At 45.0% G+C, this 16,905-nt stretch overlaps 1 protein-coding gene across 5 annotated transcripts in view; it reads right to left on the bottom strand.

Moving 5' to 3' along the window:
- LOC115080019 (proton-coupled amino acid transporter 1-like) overlaps positions 1-12,552 on the bottom strand; it is a 52,639-nt gene extending 40,087 nt beyond the window's left edge. The window contains exons 1-4 of one of the 5 annotated variants that reach the window (XM_029584027.1): positions 12,058-12,111; positions 9,805-10,032; positions 6,397-6,551; positions 5,977-6,067 (exon numbers count right to left, since the gene is read on the bottom strand). In XM_029584027.1, coding sequence (XP_029439887.1) covers positions 5,977-6,067; positions 6,397-6,545 — 240 coding nt within the window. In that variant the 5' untranslated portion in view covers positions 6,546-6,551; positions 9,805-10,032; positions 12,058-12,111. Of the gene's footprint in view, positions 1-5,976; positions 6,068-6,396; positions 6,552-9,804; positions 10,033-11,934; positions 11,960-12,057; positions 12,281-12,464 lie in introns of those variants that run through there. The other 4 variants (XM_029584028.1, XM_029584026.1, XM_029584029.1 and 1 more) reach the window with 4 other exon arrangements.
- Positions 12,553-16,905: the final 4,353 nt, after the last annotated feature.

Raw genomic sequence — 16,905 nt, 5'->3', positions numbered from 1 at the left:
AGGAGGTGCAAATCCCTGCAGATGCTTTTTTCCTCCATCAGTTTTCACAGGGGAAAATGAACGTGTGCCCTTTACCTTTGAACGCTGGTGCAAAGCCCCTGAGGACAAATTATCTTTGGACTTTGCACCAAAACATTTTATTTTTTTGGAATGCTTTGCACAATTAAAAAAAAAGTCCAGAAGACAGGAATTTGTGGGTGCAGGTAGGACTGGGCTTTGGTTATTCTTTTGTCCGGAAATGAAGGCACAGGTTGCAACAGACTGAATTTGCAATGGAAAAAAGACAAATATTATTAAAACAATGTATTCCCCAGTATCTGTCGCGTACAATATTCTAGAGCTTTGGCAAATCCAATTGCCAGATTGCATCTTCCTAATAAATCTGTTTTTCATGGGTTGTTATGGTAACCAGTTGCTAAGCAGCTTTTACACTACCATTTGAATACTGGAGTAGATTGCAGTAGCGACTATCGTTTGAAGTATCTGTAACTAGATGTTGTGTAGCAGGGCATCTTCCACAGGGAGGTAAGAAAGAACAGCACAGCATGTTTCTTTTTATTTCCAAAAAAATAGCCGGTCCAAGAATGAGAATTAAAATAAAGGCAAACACACACAAAAAAAATCTCTGTCTTTCTTGTGCGGTAAAAGCCAATGTAAAAGATCAGATAGACAAACCTTAAACCTGTACACAGTGCTCGGCTTTTACAGTCAGAAAGAGCCCAAAGATGCAAGTGAATGTCGGTATATAAAAGTTCTAAATAAATAAATAAAGATGAATAATCAATCAGAAGATTTGTTATGATAGAAATTTATAAAAATTATGAGTGGGTTGGAACAGGGAAATAAGGGGCAGCTATTTATCCTTTCAAATATTGCTAAAACAAGAGGATACGCCATGAAAGCTAACCACCAGTAGATTTCAAACAAAATCATAGAAGGTACTTTTTCCATTCACCACGCAATCAAGCTGTGGAATCTCTCACTAGAGGACATGGTCAAGGCAACTAGCATAACGGGGTTTTAAAAAGAGGTTTGGACAAGTCGCTGAAGGAAAAGTCCATAAAACATTATCCAGGTAGGCTTGGGAAAAGCCAGAGTTATCCCTGGGTGTGTGCAAGAAGAAACAGATCTACGTTATGGAATGTACTGGGTACTTGTGACCTGGACTGACCAAACATGGCATATGCCTAAGGTCAATTCAAAGCTTAGAGGGACACAAGGTTGTCACTGCATCTCAATATTTATTGCTGGACTTGACTCTCAGTCTGTATCAATGGAAGCCGAGGGACACTAGATCCATGTCAATCCTTTCACAAGCAACTACCACAGCCATGCCCCCTCCGCCCAATGTACACAAATCCTGCCACCATCTTTTTTGTCTCATCTGTCACCTTTAACCAATCTATAAATTGAGATATTTATTTATTTTTCTATACCGATGTTGGTATATACCTTCACACCGGTTTACAATATTCGTTAAAATAACGTAAAATAGAATACATAAAAGAAAAAACATAAAATACAATATTTCATAAAAAACAAAATGTACTAAAAATTTAAACCGTTCATAATAAATAAGTAAAATTTCCAACATAAAATACTACTGAATAGTAGATCTGATTTTTTGGGTTTTTGTTTTTTTTGTTTTGTTTTTTGTTTTGTTTTTTTAACAGATCCAATCAATATAACTAGCATTATGGGAATCTGGCAGGAAAGTAAAAGCTGAATTTGTAGGAGGATAAAGGTGTAACAGCAGAAAGTAAATACATAACACTGAACCCACCACCACTGGCAGTCTGGCTGGTTCCTGCCCACTCATCAAGCAGACAGGCAATGAGGAGCTGAAAACCTTAACAGCACTGCACGAGTTGAAATATTTCCTTAAAACCCACAAATTATTACTGTGCTCTTTAATTAATCCATCCAGTGTAAATTTAAAATTAAAGCATCTCTCAAAGTTATCCTGGCTTTCTTCTTGAGAAGTCGGTTTTCTAAAATTCCAAGCATCCAAAGAGGATAAGGGGATGCTGGCTATGCCGATCAATAAATCACGTACAATCGAGGCTCGAACTCCAAAAATTCTTATCACTTGCGCTCCTGTTGGCTCATTGCCAAATAAAAAAACAAAACAAAACTCTGCATTGCTGTTTTGTCGTCTACTTATGCGTCATGGCGCACCGCAGCAAACCACACTGCTGCAACAGAGGTCAGAGTTTAAACCAGTCTCGTTTCATCAGCAGCGTGCCAACCACAGGTTTACTGGACAAACTGAATGGGTTAGACAGACACGAACCTCTCTTTTGAAGCAGCGCTAAGCAGGAACCTGGTTACTTTTTCATCTCTTACCGTAAGACAGAATGCCACCTTTACCAACAATAATAGTTTTTAACATCTGTTGTGTTAGCCATTTCTTATTTATTGTAGTATTGTATACCGCTCAACTATCTTATTGCAATGTACGTGTCTATAGTGTTATTTAACCTATGTTACTGCTCATTTATATTTTACGGATTTGTTATTATTCTGTACTGTGCCTTGAACAGTTTTATATTTAAATACAATTAAATACTTTGGCTACCCAGAAGGATGTTCCATTGTGAGAATATTGTGCTGAAACCCAACACGATCAATATTTATTGTATTTATTTATTTATTTAAAATATTTCTATTCCACCAATACTGACTATGGGAGTCATTTTCCAAAGCGAGCGCATGTGAAAAGTCCCTTTTCGCGTGCGATCACTAAATGGGGCAGAGTCAAGACCGGAACAGGAGGAGTCAGGGTAGCACCAGGGCGGACTCCGCGAAGACATCGCGGACAGCGAAAAGGTAAGAACCCTTTTGGCTGCCAATTTCGCGTCCAACAGCACCACCTTTTATGATGGCGCTAATGGGTGCGAAAGCCGGCAGCAATCGCACCGCGGAAGTACAATCGCTGCCGGCTTTCGAAGGCCCCCCTGTACTGTGCGATTCAAAGAGCCCGGCGGTATTAGAGAATCCAGGCCTATGTCATGCTAGGTGGATTAAAAAGTGAACATAAAACAATAGGGTAACATAAAACATAAAAGCATATCACAAATCAGCAAACATTAAAATTAAATGTAAAATGCTCAATCTTACAAAAAAGCTTCTCTAAATAAGGCAGCTTTTACTGTCTTGTGAAACAGTTTGAAACCTGTTATTCCTCGAACCTTGTCAGTTAAACTGTTCCAAAATACAACGTCCCCAAAGGATACAGCCCGTTACCTAATATCTTGGAAATGTATGGCCTTAGCTGATGGCATCTCAAGACATTTCCTATTGGCTGAAAAAGTTCACTTAGAAATGATGGGGCAACTCCGTCAGCTGATTTAAGTATTAAGACAATAAGAAATGTCATAGGCATATTTTATATACATATTTTATAAACAGTTTCCGAGCTGCATCTCAACACTCTCATCCCTTTCCCAAGTCCAATTCTCCTTTACTGGCCACGTTACGTAACTTGGTTTCAGTCTTGCTAGCAAACCACTATCTGCTCTGGAGTGAACGTGGTGCTGATTTCCCTCTCCAGGGTCTGCTACTTTTCTGAAGTTCTAATGGGGACTGGTGCAGGTTGCTGCAATCAGCAGTTTTTCTAAGGGTTTCACTTCCTCTTCTAGAAATAAATAGAAGGAACTGCTGTTACCAGAAACAACTGATTCAAGGACATAGGAAACATGCAAGAAGTTATAGGAATCCACAGAAGGAATATTCCTCCCCCACACAGCAGCCAGAGACCAAACTTGCCAGGGGACAGGGACCTCAAAACCATGCAAAGCTGTAAACCCGGCTGGATTTAAGTCTGACGCACCTCTAGAAGCAGGAACAGAGAGGGACCCTCTGAAGTTATGAGAGCAGGGCTTGGTCCCCTCCAAAGATGAGAACATAAGTGCCATGGTGGGTCAGAACAAAGGGTCATCCAGTCCAACATCCTGTTTTCAACAGTAGCCAATCCCAAAAAGTAGGCCTGATTTCTTGTTGCTCACTGCTGGTGACAAGTAATGGGTTTCACAAAATCACCTGCTTAACTGCTTATGGACTTTTTTTTTTTTCCGGGAACTTGTCCAAACCCTTTCAGTCCAGCCATGTTGGCTGCCTCCATCACATCCTTCATCAACAAATTTCATAGCTTGATTGTGTGTTGAGTGAAGAAAAAAAAAAAAAAAAGACACCACACCACATTGTCCAATTCATTTTAAATCTTCTACCTGTTAGTTGCAAGCTCGTGATACGACAACACGCAGTAGTACAATCAAGCAGTACAAGGTACATCATGGTTGGCTTGTGTTTGTTAATGCAGCCAAGCAGAATCACAATACTATACATGTCTCCTGATAGCCCCTCCTGTTCTGGGACCTATAATTGCATGGATGGGTGCTGTGCATTTGAAAAGATTTATTTTATTTCGAATTTCTTCTATACCAATAGCCGTTTGCACATCGTATCGGTTTACATACAACTAAGAACTTTTGGGCAAGGCCCTTACATAGAAAATGAGAGAGAGATTTGTGGAAAGAGGTCTACGTGCACGTTGAAAGCATATAGAGTGCAAGTGTGAGAACATGCGATGTGACTAAATACATGTGTGAGAAATACGTGGATGCACTTGTCTGGACTGGCCATGGCTGAAGAAAAATGGGATTGTACTTAAACTACCCAGATTGGCCACTGTCAGCGTCAGGATGGTGGACTTGAGGAACCTTTGGCACATCTTATATGCAGAAAATTAGGTTTAGATTATAAGATAAAAATATACATGAGACTCTACCCAACAGGGTATCCCAAATTATTATTATTATTATTTTTTTTAAATATGAGCACTGTCATTCCCAGCAGCTCTTTAAAAGCAGCCTTTGCATGAGAAAGTTCAGCCAGTATTTAAAACTAGGGGAGGATATCGAAATCGTCCAGAAGTGTGGTCTGTTAATGGAAAGAAGCGACTTTTGAATCAGGTATTTGGGCAGGTGGGCAAATCCAGTATTTTGCCAATCTACTGATGGGGTAAGAATTACTTATCTATTCTATTAAATCGCCGCCCATTCAAAAGGATTCAAGGCAAGTATACAGGCGGTTCTCTTGGGAACTAGAGTATCATGCAGAGAGGTGTAGATGTTGCCAAGCGAGTCTGTGTGTTATTTATGTTTTTAATTATGAATATACTGGCGTACTCACCTAGAACTGGATAGCTGTGGGTTATAAATGTGTTAAAATAAACATGATTTGTACATCCCCTTGAGCCTTTTTGAATGAGACGGCTGGGGGCTGGGTTAGCAGGTTATGTATGTTTTATTGTAACCTGCTTTTATAGATTATGCTTGTTATATGGTAGATAAATTTATGAAATAAATAAAAACCATCGGACAAAAAATGAGAACTATGTGGCCACAGCAATGTCACAACTGGACTTCTGCGCGCCTGGAACCGGAGTTTCATATATTTGAGACTAAGGGCTGCTGAGGGGGAAATAAAAGACTTTAAGATGAATGGGTGCTTACAGACGTGTCCGGGGACAAAGCATTCGTGAGGCCCCTTGCCCTCCTAGAAGTCCCGGGTATTATTTTTCATACTGATACAAGTATTTTCTTATTTTAACAAATATCTCCCGCGTGTCGGGGGCTTAAGGTTTCTGGCTCCACTAATGACTTTGTGTGAACCGAGTCCTATATCCCTGCTGCCATGCTGAAGGTTGGGGCAGCAGTACAACTCTCACTCCGTGGTTAAGCCTTCACATTTCCCTCTTAGCCCACACTGAAGGGGTAATTATGGGACAGGGTGATCAGGGCGTGGCCGGCTTTAAATGACCGCTATGGCCAGACGTAATGACATTACTGGATAAGATGGTGGATTTACACAGCCCCCCCCCCCCCCCCCCAGGAATGCTACCTGACATAACCCAGGAAAGCCATCATTAACGAGGATGAGAACTGCCTTAGAAGAAGTAAAATCTTATCTTACCACAATACCTGCATTCTTCACAGCCAAGGGCAGGCCCAGCAATCCTGTACCAATATTCCCCTTTAACAAATGGATCAACGTTTGATACCATCTGAATCGGCAAAAAAGAAACAAAAACAGGTCAAGCAGTTGGCACACGGGACAGTCAGCAGTGTTTTGGGGGGGGGGTTTGCAGGGGGAAGGAGAGAACGTGCACAGGGAGACTGAATGCACCGGATGCTAACGGGCTTTCCTCCAACTAAACAGGCCAAAAAAAAAAAATGTTATGTTTTGAAAAGGAAGTGGCGTGACTAATTAGCAGATGAAATTTGCTATAAAACTGGCCTGCGGGCACCAGTCTAAGTTTAAACTGTCTTTCAAAGCAGGCCAGCGAGACAGCGGGGCAAGAGAGTCTGAGAGGCAGAAGACATGCTGGCTTACGTTGTGCCGGCGACCTCCCCTAGCCTCTCGTAGTTACCGGACGCCGAGCCAAAGCCTGGGGTGCGTGCCGGAGGGCTCTCGTCGGTGGGGCTGACCTCAGTGGAACTGTAGTCGCTGTAATTCTCGCTCCTCAGCCTGCTGCTGGCCATCCTGCCCTGAAACAGTAATAGAGTACTTGTAACTCAGATAGCATCAGTGTGAGCAGCACGGCGGACACAAGTCACAATCGCAGTGCCCTGGCTGTAAAGAGCTTTACAGTCTGCATTTGAGCACAAAGGTCAAAGTGTCTAGGCTTTACAGCTCTGGGTTGTAACCAGTATGCTCTTAACATAAAAGTAGAGCGGTTGGAGCAGATCTTGGATCCCCATCAGAAATACTGTATAAGAATTAAGTTTGCCTTTAGCAAGATTTTGTTGCAAATCTTAAACAGGAACCACTGTATTTATGAGAAGTTTCTGTATAAATACAATCCTGATAGTCTGAAGAAACATTTATGTTAATTTAGGGGCTTGTTTTTAAAAGATGCAGAGCACCTGACCTAGTAAGTCAAAATCCATAATATATCGGGCTCGGTAGTGTGTCCGTCAGCGCTCGCGCATGTTCCCCAGCCCGCCAATAGATGGCGCTATACTATATAGGGCTTGGTAGTGTGTCCATCAGTGCTCGCGCATGTTCCCCAGCACGCCAATAGATGGCGCTATACTATATAGGGCTTGGTAGTGTGTCCGTCAGTGGTCGCGCATGTTCCCCAGCCCGCCGATAGATGGCGCTATACTATATAGGGCTTGGTAGTGTGTCCGTCAGTGGTCGCGCATGTTCCCCAGCCCGCCGATAGATGGCACTATACTATATAGGGCTTGGTAGTGTGTCCGTCGGCGCTCGCGCATGTTCTCCAGCACGCCAATAGATGGCGCTATACTATATAGGGGTTGGTAGTGTGTCCATCAGTGCTCGCGCATGTTCCCCAGCCCGCCGATAGATGGCACTATACTATATAGGGCTTGGTAGTGTGTCCGTCGGCGCTCGCGCATGTTCTCCAGCACGCCAATAGATGGCGCTATACTATATAGGGCTTGGTAGTGTGTCCGTCAGCGCTCGCGCATGTTCCCCAGCCCGCCGATAGATGGCGCTATACTATATAGGGCTTGGTAGTGTGTCCGTCGGCGCTCGCGCATGTTCCCCAGCCCGCCGATAGATGGCACTATACTATATAGGGCTTGGTAGTGTGTCCGTCGGCGCTCGCGCATGTTCTCCAGCCCACAGATAGATGGCGCTATACTATATAGGGCTTGGTAGTGTGTCCGTCGGCGCTCGCGCATGTTCCCCAGCCCGCCGATAGATGGCACTATACTATATAGGGCTTGGTAGTGTGTCCGTCAGCGCTCGCGCATGTTCCCCAGCCCGCCGATAGATGGCACTATACTATATAGGGCTTGGTAGTGTGTCCGTCGGCGCTCGCGCATGTTCTCCAGCCCACAGATAGATGGCGCTATACTATATAGGGCTTGGTAGTGTGTCCGTCGGCGCTCGCGCATGTTCCCCAGCCCGCCGATAGATGGCACTATACTATATAGGGCTTGGTAGTGTGTCCGTCAGCGCTCGCGCATGTTCCCCAGCCCGCCGATAGATGGCGCTATACTATATAGGGCTTGGTAGTGTGTGTCCGTCAGCGCTCGCGCATGTTCCCCAGCCCACAGATAGATGGCGCTATACTATATAGGGCTTGGTAGTGTGTCCGTCAGTGCTCGCGCATGTTACCCAGCCCACAGATAGATGGCACAGGCAGCTCCCTGGCCGCCTTGGAGGCTCAAACACTCTGTACAGAGGCCATGTGACACCAGCTACAAGAGGTACTCCTGGAGGAATTCAGCGCTACTGCGGAATGCACAATTTGCGCACAATTCCTCCTTCCCACACAATTCCTTCCATACCGGAAGACTATTCAAAACCGGAAGGACAGCGGTCATTGTGGGACAGGCAGAAAATAGCAGAGGAGACCCTGACATGCCACGAACGGAGCACGTCCCGCGGCACACGCTCCATTCATGGCAAAGATGAAGGCCCGGCACGCTGTACGCGGCAAAATGGAAAGGCCCCCGTGTGCCGCGATTGGCGTGCCCGGGCCTTCAACTTCGCCGCAAACGGCGCGGGTCCCGCAGCATGCCGGTGAGAGAGAATGTGTGTCGGGGAGGGTGAGAGAGAGCAGGAGGGTGTGAGAGGCCATGGGGAGAGGATGACGGTGGGAGAGAATGTGTGTGTGAGAGAGGGGGGCTGACAGAGAGCATGGTTGGTAAGAGGAGGGTGTGAGAGAGAGCATGGGAGGTAAGAGAGGGTGGGTGGGGGGATGCTTGAGTGTGGGTTTCAGAGAGAGGGATCCTATATGAGGGGAGGATGATGCCGGTGAGAGAGAATGTGTGGGGGAGAGAGGAGAGGGGGTGTGGGGGAGTGCGAGACAGAGCTTGGTAAATAAACTTTGCCTGCCCTGGCTTTAGCAAATGTGCCTCCACGTCCCTTGCCCTCCTCCATGTCCCTTGCCCTGGATGAAAACAATTTCGTTTTTGCTTTCCAGCTGACGCTTCCATACCAGAGCAGATGTGCCAACAAAAAGGCTCGCCGCCTGGGCGTAGAACAGGTACAGTTGCTAGTATTATTTATGTGAGAGAACTGATTGAACGTTATTTGTTTAATGTGTTATTGGTAAGACTGTCACATATTTTCTACTGAACGAAGCTTATGTACTACAAAACAGAATTGTTACAATTTGTAGCCCGGTGAACGTTACATCAGCAGCACTTGCTAGATTCTTTAACATTTTTATCCAGTTTCCCCGATTCCATTGCTTTTCCTCCTGGTTTTATTCCAAAGCCTGCTTTTCTTGTTATTTCCTATTACTTCTTGCTTTTTTAGAATTTCTTTTAAATCAACCTTTTATGACGATTACAGAAACCGATCTTGGAATTTCCTTCCCTGCTCCTCTTCCAAAGCTGTATCACGTCAAATATATTTCCCACCAAACTATTGTGCTTGCCGTGTTAAGACTACCTGACTATGCAGAAATCACATTTTAATGACTAAGAAGGCTGCTTCTTTCATTACAAAACAGCTCCTCCAAGTTCATGCTTCATATGCAAGTGATCGGATTTCGGACACTGAGCAGCACATCTGTGCCCTAATTTCTTTGTCTCCTGGTGCTAAGAGTGACCTAATAAGCTATAGTTTCCACAAACCGTAAGCACATTTCTCTCTCTGGGCATGAAATAATCAGAAACAGTAAAGGAGAAGTCCGGTGATTTTGTTTGTTGTAAGTTCTGACTGAATTATTACAAAGGGGGGAAGCTCTGGTAAGGTCACTGCTGCAGGGTTTCAGGCTTTTTAGGAGCTCTCAGGTGATGAGTGCAAAATGAGGACCTGAAATCAAGCAGGCTTCCTGAAAGCTGTTTCTGCAACAAACGTAGCAGGAGCACTAGGAACTTTCAAATCCATCAGGATATGCAGATGACGCCCTCAGGTCAGAGCAATAACCTGCCTCTTCCCTTTGCAAAGTGAAACGTTTCTGATTTTTCAGAAGTCACAACTGGATCTGTAGTGTATTTGGATTTTCAGAAAGAGTTTGACTAAGTCCCTTATGAGAGGCTCCTAAGAAAATTAAAAAAACAAACAATGAGATAGGAGGCGATGTCCTTTCATGGATTACAAACTGGTTAAAAGACAGGAAACAGAGAGTAGGATTTAATGGTTAGTTTTCTCAGTGGAAAAAGATAAACAGTAGAGTGCCTCAGGGATCTGTACTTAGACCGGTGCTTTTTAATATATTTATAAATGATCTGGGAAGGGGAACAAAGAGTGAGGTGATCAAATTTGCAGATGACACTACATTACTCAGAGTAGTTAAATCACAAGTGGATTGTGATAAATTGCAGGGGGACCTTGCGAGACAGGAAGATTGGGCATCCAAATGGCAGATGAAATTTAACGTGGACAAGTGCAAAGTGATGCATATAGAGAAAGGCATCCTGCTTTTCTTTTTAAGCTGCCAATGCATTTCCATAGCATTAGCTTACTGCATCGGGAGTTAAAAAATATTTTAATCTGAGTGTTAAACCTGTGTGCTGAAATCAACCATACAGTGTTTTAACACTCAGCTTCCTGCATTGGTCTGTTAGATTGAAAGTCCTCTCTGGGGCAGAGCTCCACCACCTGAGCACAGGTTTGGAAAAGCAAATATTAAATCCAAATCTCTCCCAAAATATCCCCACAGTTTATACCCAAGTGTAGACTACATCACAGAAGTCCAAGACCCCAACTCAGACATCAGCAGGTGTTCGGCTGGAGTTCTTGTTAAAGCCACTTGCAACTTTGTTGCTTTAATTGTTCGCACGGTTCTCCCGAAACATTGTATCATTGGCTACAAAGATGTATCCATTAACCACATTGGTGAAGATCAACATTGATCTCCTGCTTTCTCCCTCCCGATATAGCCAGTGCGAAACACTAGCTGTAGCCAGCCTATCCATAGGCATAGATTGGGAGGGTGGCATGGGTGGGCAGTGCCCCCCACCGAACTGCTCCACGTGCTACTGCTGAACTGGCTTTCTCTGGCCCCCTACCAATATGACCTTCCTACTCCTTGCCCCCTCCCCCCCCCCAAAGTAAGCAGGAAAACTGTCAGTGCCTCAGTATTACATTCACTCATTTGGGACTGCCTGTGAGCCACTGCCTCAGAATTATACTCTCCCGCATGCCAAACTGCCTGTTACTGTCACAGTATTACATTACGGCTCACTTCAGACTGCCTGTGGCTGTCACTGCTTCAGTAATGGCAATATACTCTCATTCACTTCCTCAATAATAACCTCTCTTTCACTCCAGACTGTCTATACCTTTCACTATCTCCGTATTACTCATAGCGGAGTGCATGTGACTGTCTCTGCCTGAGTAATGGCAAATACACTCTCATTCACTGCAGACTGTCACTTCCTCAATAATAACCTCTTTCACTCCAGACTGTCTATACCTTTCACTATCTCCGTATTACTCATAGCGGAGTGCATGTGACTGTCTCTGCCTGAGTAATGGCAAATACACTCTCATTCACTGCAGACTGTCTTTTCCTCAATAATACGCTCACTCCGGACTGCCTGTGACTGTCACTATCTCGGTTACTCCCCCAGACTACCTGTGACTGTCTCTGCCTCAGTAATGGCAATACACTCTCATTCACTGCAGACTGTCACTTCCTCAATAATACACTCCCCCGGACTACCTGTGACTGTCACTATCTCGGTTACTCACCCAGGACTGCCTGGGACTGTCACTGTCTCGGTTACTCACCCAGGACTGCCTGGGACTGTTACTATCTCGGTGTCTCACCCAGGACTGCCTGTGACTGTCAGTGTCTCGGTTACTCACCCCGGACTGCCTGTGACTGTCACTATCTCGGTGTCTCACCCCGGACTGCCTGTGACTGTCTCTGCCTCAGTAATGGCAATACGCTCTCATTCACTGCGGGCTGTGTCTGCCTCGGTATTGCAGTCTCACCCACTGCACACTGCCTGTGACCGTCACCGGCGCGGTATTACAGGCTCCCACGTGCTGGCGGCGGCCTCTCTTCCCTTCGCCCCGGTTCCTCTGCCCCCGCCCTGCAGCCGCCCCTTTACTCACCTGCCCTCGCCGCCCGCTGGCTCCCGGGCCGGCTTCCGCGCTCTTCCCGGGAGCGGTCACATGACTCGGCGCTGTCACGTGCACCTGCACGGGCCGCAGCGGTGGGTGGCGCCACGGCACTTCCGCTCCAGGCAGGGGGCACACAGCGCCCTCTGGTGCTCAGACGCCGCAGCGCTGGTCGCAGTGTTCCCCACCCGCGCCGGTGACAGGAGGAGTTGGGGGCCGGGGATGCTGAAAAAAAGGCCCATTTCATTTCCAGAGTGTCTTTCTTATTTTAAAATAATGTGGCATCTCCTATGATGGGGGAGCTGCACACATTTGTTTTGCGATGCCTCGATTTAGTGTTCAATCGAAATAAAGAGATGTCTGCAAGCTAGATAGCACCTTTTTTTTTAAATATCGCTTACCTGTTTACATCATGTGTGTGATGTCGTAATATAATGCATTGTAGCAGATGAGGCCCAATCGGCCTGTTGGAGCTGTCAGCTGTGCAAGGCTGACCACCCAGATCAGTGATGTCATGTGCTCGCTGTAGTCCCCTCCCGTTCTGGATAAGCGAGCATTACAGGCTCCTATGCTTAAATAAACATTCAGTCTCCCCCTCGCCCACCCCATTTCTTATCCAGCCTCTCAGGCCTGTTCTTACCACTGTCCCAGTCGTGATTCCATTCTTGAACAGTATTGGTTTCCACCACCTCTGTGGGTAGATTATTCCAGCTAAATATCATCGTCTAAGAAATAAAAAGTAAGTAATAAATAAATAAGAACCATTATGTCAGATAACAGAAAGAAAGAACTTCAAGCCTGAACTAAAACATGGCTCTTTAGAAAAGCATATGATAGAATGTAAGCTGCTATAAACCTGATAATTGCATTAACTGTTCCCGAGATAGCGCTATTCGAACATACATTATATAATTACTAGTTTACTAGTAATTACTAGTTTCTCTTACTCACACCAAAACAACCCTAAAACCCACCCCGACCCTTTAAAATAAATCCCCCACCCTCCCGAACCCCCCCAAAATGCCTTAAATTACCTGGGGTCCAGGGGGAGGGGTCCCGGTGTGATCTTTTACTCTCGGGCCTCCGGTGCGTTGTAGAAATGGCGCCATTTTGTTTTTTTCCCCCGATGGCAGGAGCGTAGGAGATCGCTCCCGGACCCCCGCTGGACACCCAGGGACTTTTGGCCAGCTTGGGGGGGCCTCCTGACCCCAACAAGACTTGCCAAAAGTCCAGCGGGGGTCCGGGAACGACCTCCTGCAGTCGAATCGTGTTGCCGTACGGCCGGCGCCATTTTGCGCAAAATGGCGCCGGCCGTACGGCAACACGATTCGACTGCAGGAGGTCATTCCCGGACCCCCAGGGACCCACAGGGACTTTTGGCCAGCTTGGGGGGGCCTCCTGACCCCCACAAGACATGCCAAAAGTCCAGCAGGGGTCCGGGAACGACCTCCTGCAGTCGAATCGTGTTGCCGTACGGCCGGCGCCATTTTGTGCAAAATGGACTTTTGGCAAGTCTTGTGGGGGTCAGGAGGCCCCCCAAAGCTGGCCAAAAGTCCCTGGGGGTCCAGCAGGGGTCCGGGAGCGATCTTCTGCGCTCTTGACGTCGGGGGACAGGAACTGAAATGGCGCCGGCGCTACCTTTGCCCTGTCATATGACAGGGCAAAGGTAGCGCCGGCGTCATTAACGCAGACGTGGCCCGAGAGTGGAAGATCACACCGGGACCTCCCCACTGGACCCCAGGTAATTTAAAGCATTTTGGGGGGGTTCGGGAGGGTGGGGGATTTATTTTAAAGGGTCGGGGTGGGTTTTAGGGTTGTTTTAGTGTGCTGGTTTTTTCCCCCTCCCCCTTCCCCTCCCCCTTCCCCTGATTTACGATTTTTGACGATAAATCGGGGGAATTCCTATTATATATCGCCTCTAACGATTTTTGATGATTTAAAATATATCGGATGATATTTTAAATCGTCAAAAAACGATTCACATCCCTATTAATTATGAACTAAAATTTGTATGCGCTGCGATGTTGAATTAGAAAGGTGAACGCTAACACTAAGCACATGATCGTTGACCATGACTATAAATGCTAATTCTGTAAACCATTGTGATCTTCTTTTGGAACAACGGTATACAAAATTCCTAAATAAATAAATATTTCTTTGTAATTTCTCTGAACTTCCCTCTCTCCAGCTTCTTATCTGTGGACAATTGTACTTTCTTGTACTTTCTGCTCAGTATCTGTGTGTTTCTATCATATCCTCCTTTCAGTGTTCAGAAAGTACAAAGGAACACATAAAAAGGCACACAGGGAAGAAAATCTGGGGAGGCTGAAAGTTGAGAAAAGAAATCAGAGTGGCAAAAGCTTGATTCCAAGAAAAGGTCGCCAAAGAGGTAAAGCGAGGCGACAAAACATTTTTCAAATAGGAGGAAGGCCAGAGGTGCTGTTGTAAGATTGAAAAGTGACAAGGGTTACTGTGAGGAGAAAGATGAGGGAAATGCAGACACATTAAACAAACACTTCATTTCGATGTTCACTAAAGAAGGCCTTGGGGAAGGACCATTGCTGGACAGTAAGAGCACGGATGGGAATGGGTTAGATACCACTCTGTTTATGGAAAAGAGAGTTTGGATGGAACTAGGAAAACTGAAAGTGGACAAGGCCATGGGGCTGGATGAGGTACAACCCCATGATACTGAAGGATCTGCCATAACGTTGCTCTGCCATAACGTTAAAAAAAGAAAAAACAAAAAAGCACTCCAGCTTTTAATCTGTAAAATCTCTCTCTTTTTGGAGTTAGCTGGCATAAATAATCTGGTCAAATTTTTATATTGGGGCATAAAGTCTGTTTTAAAGCAATTGATCAAAAAGGACAGATACACTTCCAGAAGTGACCTCATCTAACTGGATTGGGTGTGTCTCAGACCTTGGGGGAGGTAAAGTTAGTGAGAAGGAGAGCCATTGTGGTCAGTGAAGAGGCTGGAGTATATATTTGGTCTGGTTCTTTGCTAATTCGTTTGCTTTAAGATTCAGTATACCTGCATTTCTCTTATTGTAGAGCTATCTTTATAATCTGTTTAACATTGGCACATAAGTACTGAGAGATCATTTAATAGAGGACTATTATTGCTCCAGGAAGTGCCCTGCTTTACCCAGCTTGTCCCAGATTACACTGTTTGACTCCCTCCCACGCTACCCCTCTACCCACCCACCCCTGGGGCTTGTTTTCTAATAAAGACTGCCTAACTTAACATTAGCAGCAAGATACATTAGTACATTGATAAGTCAAGGAAATACAAATCATATATTACCAAAATGAGGACTATCCAATGTAACTGCTGTGGAGCCTGTATTCTGAGGGAAAGCATCTGGAAACTTAGAGCTTGCCCAATTTGTGCACAACTCTCTTCCTTGAAAAAGGAGCTGACTGAGGTTAAAGCTCAATTAGCTTCAATTACAAGTATTACACCCACATTGCATTACTCAGAAATTAATTCCCCAATATCACAGAAAAACCAAGAGTCAAGAAAAGGAGATTCATTAGGCTCAGGTAGGACCCACAATCACCCATTCTTGACGAATGGACAGCCAACAGGTATACCCTCCCACTCAAACAGGTCATTAAGAAATTCTTTAAAATCCAGGATTACAGTGGGCTCTGGTAGAATTAGACCTGTGATGAGGAGACACACAATGTACCAAATGCAAAAAGAACAAAAAGCCTTCTCTATATTAAAAACTAATGAAGTTCTTGAGAAAAACATTGAAGTGTTACCAGAAAAGAGAAAAAAAACACAATGCATGCAAAATATCAAGTTCCATAACCAAAAGAAAAATCTAATTGAGATGGATAACTCTGTCAACAGTGGCACAACTGCAAAAGGAAAGAGTGAAGGGAATAACAAATCTCAACTAAAGTCTCATAAGGAGTCCAGGAAAAGCAATAACCTTAAAGAGAGTACCTGGAAGGCTATGACCACAAATGCTCATAGTTTGGGAAATAAAATCCCAGATCTACAGGCCCTAATGACAGAGGCAGAATTGGACATTGTTGCTATCACAGAGACATGGTTCACAGAATCTCATGAATGGGATACAACAATACCAGGCTACAACTTGTTAAGGAAGGACAGAGAGGATAGAAAAGGGGGAGGTGTGGCTCTTTATGTCAGAAACAACTTCCAAGCATCTGAGCTGCAAGGAAGTTGGGGCAAGGAAGAAGCACTATGGGTCGACCTAAAAAAAGATGACGGAGCATCCATTTATATTGGAGTGGTTTACAGGCCTCCAAACCAAAAGGAAGAGCTGGACAGAGATCTGGTTGAAGACATCCATAAGATAGGTAAGAAGGGAGAAGTGGTGATCGTGGGTGACTTTAATATGCCAGATGTAGACTGGAAAATCCCATCTGCAGAAACTAAAAATAGTAGAGCGATAGTGGATGCCATGCAAGTAACTTTGTTCAAACAAATGGTATTGGATCCCACGAGAGAAGGAGCTATACTCGACTTAGTGCTCACTAATGGAGATAATGTCTCCGATGTCCAGGTGGGCGCCCACCTCAGCACCAGTGATCATCAAACGATATGGTTTAATATCACTAAAAGAATAGGGAAAAGAACCACAAAGACCCAAGTTTTACAGTTCAAAAACACAGACTTTGAGGAAATGGGGAAGTACCTGGAGGAAGAACTAAAAGGATGGGAGAACGAGAGAGATGTGGATCAGCAGTGGACCAATCTAAAAGGAGCAATCACCAAGGCAACTGCACTATATGTTAGAAATGTAAAGAAAAGCAAAAGAAAATTGAAACCTATCTGGTTCTCAAAGGAGGTGGCTGACAAAA

Source organism: Rhinatrema bivittatum, chromosome 18, assembly GCF_901001135.1.
Source record: "Rhinatrema bivittatum chromosome 18, aRhiBiv1.1, whole genome shotgun sequence".
Lineage (NCBI taxonomy): Eukaryota > Metazoa > Chordata > Amphibia > Gymnophiona > Rhinatrematidae > Rhinatrema > Rhinatrema bivittatum.
Note: the sequence above shows the minus strand (reverse complement) of the source record. Positions and strands in the feature narration are given on the sequence as shown.